Source organism: Hordeum vulgare, chromosome 3H, assembly GCF_904849725.1.
Source record: "Hordeum vulgare subsp. vulgare chromosome 3H, MorexV3_pseudomolecules_assembly, whole genome shotgun sequence".
In the NCBI taxonomy this organism is placed as follows: Eukaryota; Viridiplantae; Streptophyta; class Magnoliopsida; order Poales; family Poaceae; genus Hordeum; species Hordeum vulgare.
Window position 1 is genome coordinate 5,237,371 of NC_058520.1, and position 19,199 is coordinate 5,256,569.

Genomic DNA, 19,199 nt, shown 5'->3' on the forward strand with positions numbered 1-19,199 from the left:
TGTGGGTAGTTTAAAAAAACATTCTCAACCGAATAAATCACTACAGAGCCTTGGTTTTCAAATAAAAAGTTAAAGAATACACATTTTTGTTTATTATCACCGGTAGAGAGCCTATGCATAGATTCTTAAGGTAAAAATTAACAAGTTTGTTCAATAACTTCATTTATTCTTCATCACATCATTATGAATTCTATGTGGAAAATTTGACCAACAGTTAACTCACCACTCTGGAGAGATACCCTAAAACGAACAAGCATCTCACCACTCTAGAGAGATACCATATAACAAACAAGCATCTCACCATTGCTACACAATTGACTTTATTGGACATGACTTTTCACACTGACCGAAAAATACTGTCACACAAAGGCTATATGAAGTAGGATTTTTTATGCTTTCATCTCAAAACCTCATGGGAGAAGCGCCCACCTAGAAAATATTTGGTTTCCGAGTCTGGTTGCAAGGAAGGCCCGTCTTGAATATATTCTCAGCAGGTAGAAAGAAAGGCCCATCTAAGATGTTTAATCTGTCTGAGGTGGTCTTTCATTCGGGCCCATTTCTTCGTTATTTGTAACAACTCTTGTTGCTGCTATGTTGGCACAATACATAGTTGAGTCTTCCTACTATCTCCTCTGCATTGATGGTAAAGCCCTCCTCCACCTGAATATGAAAGTTAGTCGATCCACACAACTTTAAAGCCAAAAGTTCTTAAGGACACGGATGGTCATGTATAATAGAATTATACATAATATCAATAGTGTGCCTTTTTCCGTTGTTTCTCCAACTTAAATGATGACGGATAGACACTTTTAAGTAGTGATGTACTATGGCCTCCGAATGGAAAATTCAACTATTTCTACAATTTTATCAGTCAAACAATTCTAGTTTTGCCTGTCTACAAAGAAAATAATATATAGTGAATTACGTTGACATTATGATATTTATTATGAAATATACCTTAATAAAAAATTTATACGACATAACATGATTGTAGATAAGACAACCGTCAAATTACTATCTTGAAGAATGTGTTGTGTCCTACCAGAAAGTTTACGTTTAATTTGAATTGCATAAGGTGCTATATTGGGTCTTTGAAAAAGGGTACTATATTGGATATCAGAAAAACTGAAACTCCACTTCCAAATGAAACAATCTAATGTTTCTATGGTTAAGTTGATTTTGCGTTGCTACTTGATAATTTCTTTGTCTTTTTGTATTATATTTTGCAAGTGTACATTTTATAGCATGGTCTGCATATCTATAAAAGGATAGCCCGGTGCACATAACTCCCGCTGGCTCCGGGCCCTCGGAAAGGTCCGACCGCTTTGGGTCTGCATATCTATCTATTTAAAGAACATACAGTGGAGAATGAGGAAAAAGAATATTGAGAGGAGTCCATCCTCGCAGAGGAACTTCATTTTACATGGCCAATGGTGTCATTAGCATCATAGCTTGGTAAATAAGATAAAACCTCAAGTAAGCAAAAATTTAGTAAATCAGTTTTCCCATTTCACTTACTGAGAAATACCAATTTCTAATTAATCACTAAGAAGCATCCATTCTAATACGCGATTCACGCAAGCACGAAAGTGTTGAGAAAAATATTGATCAGATGACTATAAATGTCAATTCTTTTTTATACCTGTAATAAAGAGAGAAAATAATGTTTTACCTACAATGCAAGATATATCATCAAATTGGGAACCGAATACGTTATTTGTTGGACAGCCTAACTTCATCTTGTAGCGACATGCACTAAATATATAAAAGAATGTCGAGAACAAATAAAACTCATTCATGTGTGGCTGTATCTGCCCATAGATCCACCTAACTAATCCTTCCACTTCCCCATAAAACATTGTGTGACGGCATGTCATGTGTGGGATGGTGGAGGTGGTGGCGGTCGGGGAAGGGTGTTTGTTGTGTGTGTGTGGTAGATCTAGCAATGAGTGCGACGTGGTATAGTTGTGATGGACCTGGTCGGCGATAACTGCAGTCACCCAAGTTATTTGTTATGTTATGATCCAAATTCATATATAAGTATAAAAGCTAACTTTTGAGGAGCGGAGCAGATTGGAGGGCCGTTGCCTGGAGGCTTGTGTCAAGGACACCTGGGGGTGTCGCAAAGATCACCGGCGATATGAATCAATATTGACCAAGGTCACCCCTGTTATATGTACATCTTATTAGCCACAACACGACATAAGTCAATCAGTTCTAAATCCTCGGCGTTTCTAACCTCTTCCAATATAGTGAAGATCTGCTGATTGACTCCCGTACTTTTGTCCCCTTCATGTTGGATGGTTTTCAACGTTAAATCCTTGTTTCCTATGTGTTAATTTTGGTTCTTCATCCTTCCATTTCCATGTCGTATATCTATCAGTTATGTTGGTCCAAGGGGCCTCTAGGCAGTCTAGTGTCCACACTAATGTGGCACATGCGGAGCTATGTGATGGCGACAATTGTCGTTGGTTGTATCGGTTGATTGCTTTGTAATACAAAGCGAGGGAAAATTCTTTTTCGTGTGGTGGCGACAATTATCTAATACAGCTAGTGTGGTCTTCCACTGGCCGGGCTTAGTCTCGATGAAATCACACAAACACCCTGCCCTGTTTTCATGGTGCCATCATAAAAGTAATGGTGAGAACTTGCCTTTGCCATGGTGGTTATAATCACGGTGGACTCCGTGAATGGCATCACATTATTGTGCACGATGCAAAGGTGCAACTCCTCCAACTCCACAAGAACCCTCGCGACCAGGCCCTTCCCATTTATTTCACAGTGGATCGACAACATCACCTTGTTCCCTGAAAGCTTTGCCTCGATCTCGGGCAGCAGCTGGCTCCTCGCCGGCGTCCGGTCTGTCGCGTAGAACAAACGGGACCCCTCGTCGCAGTTCTGGGCGGCATGGCGGCTCGGCTCCCTGACGAGCACCATGGTCTCGACGCTCCTATGGTTCCTGCCGGCTTCCTCCAGGGACTTGACCTTCTCTTGTAGCTCTTTCACATAGCTTGTTGCGTTGGTAAGAATCGTCCCCTTGTCCATCTGATGGACATAAATTGTAAACAAAATAACACATTAACAGATTATAAGTAAGCATTGACGCCACGAGCAAAACAGAAAAAAGAACTATGCATTTACTGAAGGTATGTTAGGATGCGTCGAAAAACACGGGGAAGTCAAAGACCTTCTTGAGTCCGGGGATGACGGCGGAAAGCTCGATGAAGCGCTGGTTCGTCTTCTCCCGGCGCTTCCTCTCCGCCATGATGTGGTCTTGCGCGCAGGCGGCGAGTTTCCTTGCGGCGGCCCTCCTCGTCGGCTGTGACACGCCAGCGCCAGAACAACGAAGCGGCGCTCTGGTGGCCCGTGTGCCACCGCCATCGCTAGACGGCTGTGCTGCGTCGAAGTTCCAGCTCATGGATTGGGTGTTGGTGGCGCCGGTACTGCTCATGCTGCCCGAGGCTGGGAACGACGTCAACGTGGAATTGCTGCCTTGCTGCATGGCCGCATCGGGGGATGGACTGATGATGATCCCCCCACCGAGGCCGGTATCGGCGCCGGAGCTTTGCCTGTTGTTTGCTTCAGCGAGCTCCGAGGAATCGCATGGGAAGCCATCCCTGTTCTCGTCGGCTCCTCTTTGATCCTCCTCGTGCTGCAGCGTGCTCACCGCCCACTGCATGAATAGGAGTGAGTCATCCATGTCGTCCATTAGCATCTCTCCGTCCGTAGCGACTGACTTGGCAGCTGGTTCAGTAACGAGATAGACATGAGACACAACAGAATTAGAATTAATGAGAGAACCATGCGTGTAGTAGTGGAATTGTTTACCTTGATCGGTGGGTGATCAACTCGATCGTTGTAGCTGCTATGCAACCTGATGTCTAGTCTTGGGGTTTATAAGGAAGCGTGCGTCCACTCTGTCAGTATAGTGTGTGCTCACACTAAGGCCCCTCTCAAGCCTAGGACAAATGTGCCAACCTTAAACAAACAATGAGTCGTTGCAACCTGGTTATCTGGCCTGGATCTAGTTGAAATCATATTCTAGACACCAGCAAATTAAAGGTGCGAGTGGTTGTGCAACAATACAAAATTATATTACGTGTACAATGAACTCTCCTGTTGTCGATCAAGATTAAGATCCGTGTATAATTTGGTCACACTAAGGCCCCTCTCAAGCCTAAGACAAATGGTCCAACGTTAAACAAACAAATGAGTCGTTAGATCCTGCTTGTTATCTGGCCTGGATCTAGTGGAAATCATATTCTGTGTGTACCAGCAAATTAAAGGTGCTGGTTGCGCAACCATACAAAATTACATTGTGTGTACAATGGACTCTCCTGTTGTTAAGATCAGTGCATAGCTGGACTAGTGGATCCGGCCACGTGAATCATCCAAAATACCAATGTTTTAGCACGTGCGCTATAGCATTTGTAATTGTGACCCTGCACGATAGCCAAGTGACAACGGACCAATAACAGTTCCACTAGACTTCCTAAAGAACAGTTCCATTTGTTGACATCAGATTTTGACATGGAATAAAACATTATTGAGATGGATTCAAATAAAAAGGTGTTCAGAAGAAAGACGTTTTACAATGCCGAACGGAACAATTTTCATGAGTAGGTCATCATTATCGAATCTCATCTTAAGGGCTGAAATTGTATTTAAAATGCCCGAATTTTGCTTCCCGAGTGATATTCGGCCGATTGATCCCCCAAGACGACCTCAGATGAGAAAGTGTTGTTCGCAGATTATCTTCGTGTCGTCGAAAAGATTGAATTTGATATACAAATCGTCTCAATCCGAGGTCGTATGCAAAAGTTGTAGTCATCTGAATCCCACCCTACCACAAGGTGAAATGTGGCGCGAGGGATCACACAACTGTCTGATGGGTCGCGCGAGCTGTTCAGCCCTCAAGACGACCTCTAATAGAAAAACTTACTCCCTCCGGTCCTTTTTAGTCTGCATATAAGTTTTGTCCGAAGTCAAAGTATCTCTACTTTGACCAAACTTATAGAAATCATAATCTTTTATTTGTGTGTGTCCTATTATTAATTTTGAATCGTGTGACTTCATTTCTGAATCATGTACATTCACTAAGGGTGATTGAGTATGATTAAACTATAATTTTATTAAAAGTTCCTTAGGCTTAATCCATCAGTGGAAAAATTGTGTATTGACCATGAAGCCTGTGTCGCATTGCTGGTACTAGCCTTTTTTCATAGCAATACAATAGTTGTTTTTCCGTTGCAGTGCACAGGCATTTGTGCTAGTACTACATACATGTGTTCCATGTAGGTCTTTTGCCTTGGCGGCGTACCAGGACATGAAACACATCCAACACAATGAGGTGGACGTCGGAATATGCTGCCGCCGTAGCCCATGCCTCCATACTCAAATCCATGCGAGTCACAAGGTCGCTGCAGGGTCCGCCAACCCAGCACACATCTCCATCACCAAACCCACATGGACGACGGTGCAGCCGGAATTATCCACCGCCGCCGCCTCCGCGACATCTTTTTGGACAACATGGTATGCTTTGGGAGGTCATACTCCACCTCCCGTCGTAGCCGACCTCCCTCTAGTGTGCAACGGCCATCTGCAAGAGTTGGTGACATGTTGGCATAGACACTGACCTTGAATTCCTCAGCCGCTTTCGTGCCCACCACCGGAAGGCACCCCTCCCCGGCTTTCTCGTGTGTGGCAACAACCACGAGAAGGTGTTCCACCCCATCCTAGCTCCTCCCAACCGCATCCCTCTGAAGCGCTTCACCCTTGGATGCTATGGTAAAGTAGGTTACTTAGGCCCTGTTTGGAACCACCCAAATTATACAATCTGATTTTTATAATCTATTATGTCTCCAAACAGGACAGATTATATTGCAGTTTACAAAAACTAGATGGCCAGATTATTAAAAACTCATAATCTACTCTACCCCAGCTAAAATCAGATTGTGGATTACTAATGACCCATTATCCTTGAAAACTTGGAGATAATTACCTACTGCCACAGCCACTGTCCTCCAAACATATCCACCTAAATTATTACCTTTGCAGCTAAAAAACAGAGGACATACATGTCATTGTACAATATAAAAAACCTGGATTACAGTTTATATAATCTGGCCTCCAAACATGGCCACCTAGATCATATTTTATATTATTTGGTCACCTTTATTTCTATAAAAAATTAGTCCGTAAAAAGTTTCCTGAATCATTCAAAAAATACTAGATACCTTGAAAAGTAAAACATTACAAAAAATATATAGGAACTTCATAATTATACATACAAACCTTGGGATGGCATTTCATATTATTTGGCCGTATCTAATACCTTAAAAATTAGAGGTTATATACATACTATTTTGTATCATTAGATATACACATACACTTGGATATCTTGGAATGCAGCTACGGTGAAAATGTGGGAAATATAAAGGATATACAAATAACCAAAAATGTCATGGATATATGTACACACAACATTTTTTTCTAGCAGTCAAAAGGAGGTATGAGAGTTCAAAATATTTTAAAATGAACGTACAATACAGTGCATTCTAGGAAAGCCGTAGTATATTATTCTTTGGGAAAGGATTCAGTGACCGTTAATGATGAAATACATGCAAACAAACTTGGAAAGTCATATATCCATGATTGTACACATGCATCACCAAATATGACTTGCCATAACGGGTCAATCTGAGGTCGCATGCAACCTGGAGAGGCAAAACAAGATCAGGCTAAAGGTTCAGTCGGATAATCCAAGTTAGACTGAAATTAGGACTCTGGGACGTGAATTAATGTAATTTTTTTGTAAGAAAAGCCTAGATGAATGCTTTACTTGTACGGTAAATTATGCCGCCTCTTATATATAGTGGAGGTGACGGCCGATTGAAACAACACACAATCGAACAAATCAATCTACCACTTTTTATCTTGACCTTTATCTCTCTCCCTTGTTCTTCTACTTTCTCATTCTTCGTTCATTCTTCGTTTGGAGGGCAGTGATCCACGAGGCCCTAGGGGCGGTCAGGCCGACCTAGGGCAGCCCATAGCCACCACTCGCCATTACGGGGTCCCTCGTGGTCCTATGGGGTTTTGGGTCTGCAAAAGCATCCACTGACTGTCTTGCGTATCGCGCTGTCGGTCGGGTCTCCTTCGATGTGAGCTGCGGTGCGTCACCCCTGGCGTCGAGGGTACACGGTGACGTGTTCGTGTGCGAATACCATTGTGCTAACGAGTAACAACTAGCAAATGTAGGTTCAAACCTTGTAGCTGGCCATCGTTCTGCTAGGACAAAACAGAAAATAGTATGGTACCTTTTAAAGAGAACTATTGTTGAAGGCAAAAAAAGTTATAAGATTGGTTAAACTATGAGGAAGCATATGAGAACTGAAACTAGAAATACATATAGGACCCTAATAACTGGCGAATAGTCACATGTTAGGGATAGTAAAAAACACTAACCAAAAATATGTGTTTACCGAGTGCGAAGGTCTTTGCCGAGTTTCATTTCACGGGCTCACGACACAACATCCCTTTGCCGAGAACAAGACTAGGAAGTAGTGTGTGCTCGTGAAAGAACTAGCACTACTTGTGAATTAGTAGTACTCTTGTTGCTAGTTTGGTACTCAGCAAAAGCCATCCAGCTAGCACCATCCAAAAATCGCACATACTCCACACAAACTAGCAACAAGTCAATTACCATAGAAAGTTCACATGTCACACAACAACAAGTTAGATAAAAACCTATATAGTCCATACCAACACAAGCATAGTACTTGCAATTCACCGACACAAGCATAGTGACTTAACAGCATCAAAGCATCATACAATTCGCTGACACGGCATCTCGGTGATGAACATCAACTCCATGCATACGAGTTCTATGCTTGTGGAGGAGGAATGGGGTGGGGGAAGAGGAGGTGGGGCATGCTTTATAGCCTCGAGACTTTGATAGAACATCTGCATATATTTTTGTTACCATTGTATCACAATGGTCGATCAGTTACTACTAGTGTTGATTCTGCGAAAGTACTAAACTTGACTCTGCCTAGAGCATCTCTCATGTCACCACTTCTTCTTACATATGTGTCGCCTCTACGGCCTCAACTTCCTCCCTTTTCCTCCTTCCTTCTTCCATCTTTGTGACCCGAGAGGCTTTTCCCACCTCAAACATGGCCAATAATATGTCATTGCAGTCTCAAATATATGTTACAATGGAATAATGTAAAGACATGTGTATGGAAGATACAAACTGCAGCCATGCAATCTCACGCGAATGAGGCATCAAACGACTCCTTATGAAGGGACTTATTCTTATTCTCTAAACATGGATCTGATATAGCTTGACACCCGAGGAGGTGGCAATCGTGATGTTGCGTATGAGGTGGCGGTCACTCTTCTTCCCACCTCCTACCCTCATCACCAACTCCTGACCGAGAATTTGGTCCTATGGATTACGCTTGTCCTCGTACTTCTCCTGATAGAAAGATGTGTACAGATCCACCTTCTCCTTGGTCGAGTTGCTGCAATATCCCTTGACCCCTTTCCCCTATGGTTGTGCCCCTAGGATTTCTCATCTGGAAGAGAAAGCATCATGATTACTAAACATAGATGCACCTAGATAGAAAATTGACCTTTGGGTTGCACATACAATTTTTTGCTGGAGAGTTATGAGGGTGAGGCTCACCTAGATGTGTGATAGACCCTTCATCCATAGCCAGTCCTCCCTTTTCACAATGCGTTGTCCTTTTCACTTCGGGTTGTATATCCACCAACGCCGACAATCAATCAACTAGGATCCATGGCTCCCTTACCTACTTAGACAGAATAAATCATATGACGAGTAGAAGGAACAATCTATTGTTGATGCAAGTAGTAGAAAGTAACAATATTACTTACCAAAAAGTGCTCGCCCGGACCATATTGGTCTTGCAAGCAACACACTTCATCATCTTGTTACTATCTCCATCTAGGGGGGGGGGGCAAGCTCTCATCCCGTCATGTGGTATCACACAATGTGCTTCATGTTGGAGAGATGTTTCTTGGCAACTCTGTCAACGGCCAGGCACACTCATCGAGGTTCCCATCAAGACAGGTAAAGTGATCCTACAATATTCCCTCCGTCACGGTTTAGAAGGCGTGCATGAAAATTCTTTAGAACCTAGGTGGTTATTGATTGGTTGTGAAATAAGTTAAAATAGCATTCACACTATGCATGCATATAGAAGTAGTACAACGGAGTACTAATTAGATGCTAGGAGTAAATGCAATGCGCCTTAAACCTTATCTATTACGTAAATTTAACCGTGTCTTCTAAACCGCGGCGGAGGTAGTACTACCTCCGTCACGGTTTAGAAGGCACACACTTGTACCTAGGTCGTCAATTTGACTTATATAAAATCTATTGTTTAATATAAAAATATATCATTAGAAAATAGAACATCTAAAGTTTTTAAAGATATATTTTTTATAATATATGCTTATCATTAAGTTGGTCAAATTAATGATCTAGGTACACGTGCCGGACTTATAAACTGAGATGGAGGGAGTAGTGAATATAGTAGTTAAATAATTACTAAGCATTGGATATGGACCAATGAGTGTCATAGGTACTGCTCCTTGGTGAAACGTGGCGACAGTGGAGCCTTGTCACTCAACTTTACCAAGCCGATGTAATGTGCCCTCGGAAGAGCAATAATAAGGTGGTTCACCTGGAGGTGGTCAAAACCCACTTGAATGAGTTCACACTGATTGCACAATGGAAGGAAAATCACGTGTCATTGTTCAAATATTATATGCTAATAAATTTTAAGATCATCATTTACATGTTTCCAATTGGTCTAACAACATGTTGGCGCTCGGTGGGCATGGGTTTCTAGACATCATATGGTGATTCCCAATGTTCTTTCTCCTGACTATAGAGATGGAGGCACAAGCCTAGAAGGTCATCCTCACACACTTTCTCCTCTACCTCTCCTCCTTCTCGTCGGTAGCGTATGGATTGTGTTCGGTAGTGGACTTAGGTTCCTCCTCCTATTTGGAAAGCCAAGCATCTTAATAAGTATGCACAAAAATTCTTTATTGGCCCACCATTGATTTGAAGATTTATCTTGTATAAATCGCTATTAGTTTGATACGAATAATGGCAATCGTTTCGGTATGTTAAGGATACAGATGTATCCACAATTCACTTAGAGTTACTTAATAGACTATTTCTTATACCATATCTCTATCCCGTGAAATTCTCGAGCCTTGTATGGATCATGATCCTTCGTGACCATGGATATAGAATTATTTGAGGAACGGTAGTCACAGCCGCCACATCCGAGAAGCATCATTGTTTTTATGAATCACTTCTTGTTTGATGAAGCACCTACCAGCTATAAGAAAAGCAAAACAAAAAAACACGTATTAATATCATCACAATAAATTGAAAAAATGTCTGAAATCATAATGCATGTTAAATAAATAGTTCAAATTAGAAGAAACATGGTAAACAAGCTGTGGTGGCACATATCACATACACAAGCACAAATCACATTCATAAGAACTGGCGAATTTAAAGTACTTCGTTGCACAAGTAGAGCATGGTACCACATTAACATCAGGCGAACATTTAGTAGACAAGACACTACATTGCCTACTACATGTACATAAGACTAGCTAGTTAGTTTACCCAAGAAGCTTGACAACAAAGAGTCCAAATTGAGAGAATAGTTATCGCCGCCTCATGGTAGTTGATAGTAGGCCAATTCCGTAGGACTGGGTTATCACTCTCCTCTAGCTCGTGGTTAAACTTTTGGAGCTTCGTGAAGTAATTCTCCTGACCGACACGACGGCAGGCCATGTCCTGGCGGTTGGCCTGGATCTCCCTATCATCCCTGACGTATTCGATCAGAGTGTGGTTCTCAATGCAGAGCTGCTGGTTAGCCTGAACAAGTGAGGTCATGTAAATTTCACTGACGCGCTCGATGATAAATTGCGCATGGGTCAAGCGATCCTTCTTGTCCCCGTCCAAGGATTCGACCCTGAACCGGGCGTAGTAGTCGGGGAAGCTGAGTTGCCCTTGGCTCTCCAATAGGTTGGTAGCTGCGGACTCGTACTAGCGCACTATTTTTTGCTTGGTACTGAACGTGCAAAGCCAATGCTTATTAGTCTCCCCTGGCGCACAAATATCTTCCACCCAATGGCCCGACTGAAGCCTAATGCCGTGGTACTTCGATGGCGGTGGCCTGAACTTCACTCGGTGCTAATACCTAATAATTCATTATTTTAAAAATGTGTCGCAAAAGAAATATAACCTGAGTATAAAATAACAAAGAATATTTTTTGACGTCGAGTGATCCAAACGACAAACCCCTAACCACATTCCCCAAAACCCCTACTCCTTAACCTAGAGGGCTCACCTTCGACAACTCGATGTCTAGTGATCCATACCCTAAACCCCTTGCCCCCGATATCTTAGCCAAAAATTAGTTGTTGTTGCAGGAAACCATTTCTGCTGCCATGGAAACTCTTTTAGTTTTACTTTTACTTTTACAAATTTCAACACTTATTATATAGCATGGCACACATACACACATCAGATCACTTGGACTTGCACTTCCACAACACATCACATGTGATAAAATTTGAAGTTTTATTCTAACTTTTATATTCACACACACACACACACACACACACATTCTCTTTTTTAAAACATCTCACATGACATCATCATAAATCACCTACATACCGACCTATAATTAGGTGATTCACTCACACAGAAACTATAATTAAAAATTCTTATATAATTTACGAATTAATGACATGAAACCTAGCACACAACAATTTTTAGCTAATTGACTTACAAATGACATGGAATTAACAAACAAAAAAATTGTAAATTAGCTCTGTATTATCAAAAAAATTGCTAGACGTAATTACCTAATACAGTACTATTTAGCTAACCTAGCCAATTAAGTAACCCAACTACACCTACAAACAACAAGGGTCGGTATACCTAGAATGATATCTTATAAATATTTTGCTAATTGACTAATTAACGATGAAGAGGGAGAAGGTACGGAGGAGGAGGATCTACGTTGGGCGATGGCTGCTGACCAAGGAAAAGGAACCATGTCAAAGAGGTGGTTTGGGGAACTCTAGATCTGGTGTATTAACGACGGCAATAGGATGGGAGGCGTTGCGGCTCATATGCAGGGAGGGCCAACGGCGATGGAAGGCGGGGGTGTCAGCAATGGAAGGCAAGGGCGGCACTGATAATGGGTGGCAAGAAAGTCGACGGCGATGGGAGGCAGAGGGAGGCGATGGCAGGACGCGATGGCGGGACTGCGAGGGTGGGTGTGTAGAGTAAGGGGAAGGGGGGAGAGTGCTTCCCGATCTAGGTCATAAGGACCTTTCCCGAGTTTTCGGCCTATCAACTGTTTTTGGACAATATGTCAGTCTATATATCATATAAAATGCTTCCTAAAATGGCATACTATGATGCACACGGTTTTTATTTCCTGAAAATCTGCATACTAGCTGTGTTTTTTAGGGGTGCCAAACTTTATTGCCCAAATGAAAATGTTTATGGGTATACAGTTGCAGATAAACAATGCATTGGGTGCGCTGTGAACATCAGAGCCTACATATGCATATCCGAGGAATCTTTCGCTGCTAATTGAAAAGGCTAGCGGCCCGCTCAATTTGCCTAGACTTATTTCTCATCATGTACACATTCTAAACGTGCAAAAGCTACTGTCCTAATGATATTGGCGGCCACGGCCAGGTTGGCCATAATCTACGGAAATTGTTGCTACAAGTTAGGTGTGATCTACTCACTCTGTACCTAAATAATTGTAGTTAGAGAGAACTAGAGGAAGTATCTTGCATGTTGAGTAATAATCACGATTGGTCCAGAGTGTGACCGCCCCCGGTTGCAGACAAATGGTCCTCTATCAGACAGAAGGAATACTAATACTGCCCTATAAGATAAGGGCCGGGGAACTGTTAAGTATATCAGTCATATGCAGAGTCACATGAATACCCCGATTACAACTTACTAGTCATACGGCATTGTTCGCATGGGTAGGTTCCATCTGATGCTGACATTATCGTCCACCTGAATAATACAGTATTACACTGGTCGATCGGTTGTGTGCTGGCTCTTCAGGTATGGGCATCGCTGTTTCTCTGGTGGGGCAAGATGTAGTGCATGCCTGCGGTGGATTCAGATCTTGTAGCTTGGTGAACTTCCATTAGTGTGCCTGATCCTTGTGTTCTGCTGCATTTGGCGGCATCGGAACAAGGTAGTCTTCGACGGCGCGGCGGTCTCGGTCCACCTGATTGTGCCACAGACGGATGAGATGTTTGAGGCATGCCAATCTGCTGGATTTTACAAAATTAGCTATGCAACTTACAAACTAAATCAACAATAAATCGGGGGGAGTATCCAAAGGCAAATCACTGATGCATGTATGTGAGTACCTGTGTTTGTAATGTGTCCTTAAAAGAATCCATTTTATGGTTTTCATTTTGACAAGCTTGCATATGACCAGACGCATTACATGGACACGTCTGAATACTTCTGTCCATTCCCTAAAATTAGATAATCTCATTGTCGCCTTTCTCATTGTCGCCTGAGGACGGCTTACGACCATAGTAGCCGGAAACGGGGAACGGTGGGCCGTCCCTCGACCCGGATTCATCGTCCAGAATCAGATTCGGAAACGCGAGTTGATTCGGTAAGATTTGATGCGGATTTGGCGTTCCCGCAGCCAGATCGTCGATTCAGTTTCCGTGACTCGATAGTCTTGGTTCTTGAATCGATCGAGTAAGCAAAAGGTCAGTCATATCAATTACGAACTCCTCGTTTTACTCTCTGTCCAGTTCTTTTTCACTACCCTAAATAACTTTTCGTTTTGCTCTCCAATTACTCCAAGGCTGCTAATAAATTTTTCATTGGGAAGGAGATGATTTATTTTAGTCTTCATGGATCGACGACACAGCCAGTTGCTCCCAACCCAGCCAGTTCCGTGTATAAGTACTCCATCGGTCCCTCTCCCTCCTTGCTCCCCACTAGTAAAGATTCACGTTCCTCGTTCCATGATACCGTACCGGATTCATCGTATCGAAATTGATCGGATCACGTTTCCGTTTTAGAAAAATCGTTCTAGAAATGTATACCCCGTTGTTCCCTATTTTTTCCAGCCTTCGACTCTCGCCCCCGTTCCCGTTCCTCGTTCCCATCGTACCGGAAACATGGCAACTATGCTTACGACGGCTTACATGGATACTACAGGAGCAGCGGCTGACGACGGCTTACATGGATACTACAGGAGCAGCGGCTGACGACAGCACTACGTCTAAAATAATCTCATTGTCGCCTTTCTGACTAATCCGTGTTATTTTTTGAGACAATTTCGCAAAACTTTAAACATCACAACCTACATATGCACATCTGGGGAATCTTTAGCTGCTAATTAACGACGATACCGTCCTGCTCAATCTTCATGGACTTATTTGTCAAGAATAACAGCCTTCTCATCATGTACTCCATGGTAAGTGTTGCGTGCCCTTTTATTATTTTTGTGTCATTTTCCTCTCTCTGCCACAGGTTATCTATCCATGCAATCCACCTAACCTTTGCATTAGTCCCTAGTTTGATAAGAGGAATCAATCCACATTCTACACGTGCAATTTTGTTTTTGGCAACGGCCAGCTAGACACAAACAGTCCACATAGGTCCGGACCCCAAAAGGTTCTGACCCCCCGAATGCCATCTAACGCGTGTCCGTATCAATCTGCTACGTGGTCAAAGACCACATTTTTCCCACAAAATAAAAACAAACATAGATCACTAGTAGAAAATAGGGCTATCGAATGGATCAATGGGAGGTATTAGACCCGGTTCGTGAGCCCAGGGGACCGGCCGGGGCCTCGCGGGCATTGGTCCCGGTTCGTGTAGAACCATTTGTCCCGGTTCGAGCCACGAACCGGGACCAATGGTCCTCGCTGCTGGCCCACAACCATTGGTCCCGGTTCGTGGCATGAACCGGGACAGAAGGGGTGGCTTTAGTCCCGGTTCATGCCACGAACCGGTACAAATAAGTTGCCTATATATACCCATCGCCGCAGCAGAGCACTCTGTTTTTTTTTGGCCGGCGAGGGAAGGGCATTTTGGTGCTCTAGCTCACCTCCTATGCACATGAGGTGTTCGATGAAATGCCCGAGCCACACTAGTTAAGCTTTCTCCTCTTGAAGCTCGACCTAGGAGCTTCATTTTTCCCGAGATTTGTCTAGATTTAGGGGTCCGTCACGCCCCGTCCCCGTTTTCACCGCCGTTGATCGCCCGCGCCGATCTCGTCGCCGACACCACCGTGGTGAGCCTCTTGTTCTTATCTTCTTTATGATACTTATCTGATTTTCTTACTTTAGATAGATATTTGTCTGATTTTCTTAATTTTGACACACATAATTATATGTAATGCACGCAGATGAACCAACAATGGATGTATGGTGACAGACACACCTCCGAGTACATTAAGGGCGTGCATATTTTTCTCCAAGTGGCTAAGTCAAACAAGCAGAATGGTTTTATGTGTTGTCCATGCAGTAAATGTGGGAATACGAAGTCTTACTCTGACCGGAAAATCCTTCACACCCACCTGCTTTACAAGGGTTTCATGCCACACTATAATGTTTGGACGAGGCACGGAGAAACAGGGGTTATGACTGAATACAGCGAAGAAGAAGAGGACGATGACAACTATGTGCCCCCGAATACGGTGATGCTGCAACGGGGGAGCTACTGAAGATCAAGAGGAACCAGACGATGTGCCCGATGATGCTGCAACGGGGGAAGCTGCTGAAGATCAAGAGAAACCAGACGATGTTCCCGATGATGATCTCCGCCGGGTCATTGTCGATGCAAGGACGCAATGCGAAAGTCAAAAGGAGAAGCTGGAGTTCCATCGCATGTTAGAGGATCACAAAAAAAAGTTGTACCCCAATTGTGAAGATGGCAACACAAAGCTGGGTACCGTACTGGAATTGCTGCAGTGGAAGGCAGAGAATACTGTGCCTGACAAAGGATTTGAGAAGCTACTGAAAATATTGAAGAAGAAGCTTCCAAAGGATAATGAATTGCCCGACAGTACGTACGCAGCAAAGAAGATTGTATGCCCTCTAGGATTGGAGGTGCAGAAGATACATGCATGCCCTAATGACTGCATCCTCTACCGCGGTGCGTATGAGGATTTGAACGCATGCCCAGTATGCGGTGCATTGCGGTATAAGATCAGACGAGATGACCCTGGTGATGTTGACGGCGAGCCCCGCAAGAAGAGAGTTCCTGCGAAGGTGATGTGGTATGCTCCTATAATACCACGGTTGAAACGACTATTCAAAAACAAAGAGCATGCCAAGTTGATGTGATGGCACAGTGAGGACCGTAAGAAAGACGGGAAGTTGAGAGCACCCGCTGACGGGTCGCAGTGGAGAAAAATCGAGAGAGAGTACTAAGCTGAGTTTGCACGTGACCCAAGGAACGTATGGTTTGGTTTAAGAGCGGATGGCATTAATCCTTTTGGGGAGCACAGCAGCAATCACAGCATCTGGCCCGTGACTCTATGTATGTATAACCTTCCTCCTTGGATGTGCATGAAGCGGAAGTTCATTATGATGCTAGTTCTCATCCAAGGCCCTAAGCAACCCGGCAACGACATTGATGTGTACCTAAGGCCATTAGTTGAAGAACTTTTACAGCTGTGGAATGGAAACGGTGTACGTCGTGGGATGAGCACAAACAGGAGGAATTTAACCTGCACGCGTTGCTGTTTGTAACCATCAACGATTGGCCCGCTCTCAGTAACCTTTCAGGACAGACAAACAAGGGATACCACGCATGCACGCACTATTTAGCTGACACCGAAAGTATATACCTGGGAAGCTGCAGGAAGAATGTGTACTTGGGCCATCGTCGATTTCTTCCGACCAACCATCAATGTCGAAAGAAAGGCAAGCATTTCAAAGGCGAGGCAGATCACCGGAAGAAGCCTGCCATGCGTACCGGTAATCACGTACTTGCTATGGTCAATGATTTACATGTAATCTTTGGAAAGGGTCCCGACAGACTAGCTGTTCCGAGTGACGCTCGGGGACACGCACCCATGTGGAAGAAGAAATCTATATTTTAGGACCTACCCTAATGGAAAGACCTAGAGGTCCGCTCTTCGATAGATGTGATGCACGTGACGAAGAACCTTTGCGTCAACCTGCTAGGCTTCTTGGGCGTGTATGGGAAGACAAAAGATACACCTGAGGCACGGGAGGACCTGCAACGTTTGCACGAAAAAGACGGCATGCCTCCAAAGCAGTATGAAGGTCCTGCCAGCTACGCTCTTAACAAAGAAGAGAAGGAAATCTTCTGTGAATGCCTGCTTAGTATGAAGGTCCCGACTGACTTCTCGTCGAATATAAAGGGAATAATAAATATGACAGAGAAAAAGTTTCAGAACCTAAAGTCGCATGACTGCCACGTGATTATGACGCAACTGCTTCCGGTTGCATTGAGGGGGCTTCTACCGGAACACGTCCGATTAGCCATTGTGAAGCTATGTGCATTCCTCAATGCAATCTCTCAGAAGGTGATCGATTCAGAAATCATACCAAGGCTAAGGAGTGATGTGGTGCAATGTCTTGTCAGTTTCGAGCTGGTGTTCCCACCATCCTTCTTCAATATCATGACGCACGTCCTAGTTCATCTAGTTGACGAGATTGTCATTCTGGGCCCCGTATTTCTACACAATATGTACCCCTTTGAGAGGTTCATGGGAGTTCTAAAAAATATGTCCGTAACCGCGCTAGGCTAGAAGGAAGCATCTCCATGGGCCATCAAACAGAGGATGTCATTGAGTTTTGTGTTGACTTCATTCCTGACCTTAAGAAGATAGGTCTCCCTAAATCGCCGTATAAGGGGAGACTAACTGGAAAAGGCACGCTTGGAGGGGAGACAATAATATGCAGGGACGGATATTCTTGGTCTCAAGCACACTGCACAGCTCTACAGAACTCTACCTTGGTGATCCCTTATGTCGATGAACACAAGAACAGTCTGCGCTCCAAACACCCGGAGCAATGCGACGACTTGATTACATGTGAACACATCAGGACTTTCAGCAGTTGGTTGGAAACACGTCTCAGAGATGAAAACACTGTTTGTGATGAGATGTACTCGTTGTCCAGGGGACCATCTTCGACTGTTACGATTTGAAAAGGATACGAGATAAATGAGAATACATTTTACATGATCGCCCAAGATCAAAAGAGCACCAACCAAAACAGCGGTGTCCGCTTTGATGCAGTCAGCGAGAAGGGAAAGGACACATATTATGGTTACATAGTGGACATATGAGAACTTGACTACGGAGTAGATTTTAAGGTCCCTTTCTTTAAGTGCAAATGAGTCAATTTGTCAGGAGGCGGGGCACAGGTAGACCCATAGTACGGAATGACAACAGTGGATCTGAACAATCTTGGGTACACTGACGAACCGTTCGTCCTAGCCAATGATGTGGCACAGGTTATCTATGTGAAGTACATGTCTACCAAACCGAGAAAAAAAAATAAGGAAGCGAATACATCATACAATGAGCCAAAGCGCCACATAGTTCTTTCAGGAAAAAGGGACATCGTGGGAGTGGAGGGCAAGACACACATGTCCGAAGATTATGAAAAATTTCATGAAATTCCTCCCTTCAAAGTCAAGGCTGACCCAAGCATCCTGATAAATGATGAAGATTATCCATGATTACGGCGCAATAAGGAAAGGACACAAGCGAAGAAAAAGTGAAGACTTTCTCCACAACTATTATGATGATACCATGCCAACTTTCAACCTTTTTGTAGTTCATTTGAAATGCTTGTTGTAACAGACAGGTAAGCACTGCGCTTCTCCCTTCATCGTCTCTACACTCAGGGCTTATAAACCGCTGCGAGTGTCTCTCGCTTGGCGAGGTGGGACTAAAAAACAGCTGCAGAAATAATTAACTAAAAAACTCTTTTACCGGTTCATGCCACGAACCGGTATTAAAAGCTGCTCGTGGGGCCCAGCCTTAAAATCTGTACCAAATAAAATGACTTTGTACTAAAATTATATAGAATTTTGTTCAAAACATTAAAAGCAAAAAAGAATTATCATAGAAGAAAAT

The 19,199-nt window shown here is 43.5% G+C and overlaps 1 protein-coding gene across 1 annotated transcript; it reads right to left on the minus strand.

The window, feature by feature from the left end:
- Positions 1–564: 564 nt before the first annotated feature.
- On the minus strand, positions 565–13,509 carry LOC123441266 (transcription factor NAI1-like). Its single transcript, XM_045117752.1, has 6 exons — positions 13,477–13,509; positions 13,257–13,331; positions 10,834–11,107; positions 3,188–3,744; positions 2,653–3,045; positions 565–660 (listed from the first exon to the last, which is right to left on the minus strand). The coding sequence occupies exons 1-6, from the start codon at positions 13,507–13,509 to the stop codon at positions 565–567; spliced, it is 1,428 nt and encodes a 475-aa protein (XP_044973687.1).
- Between the last annotated feature and the right edge of the window lie 5,690 nt (positions 13,510–19,199).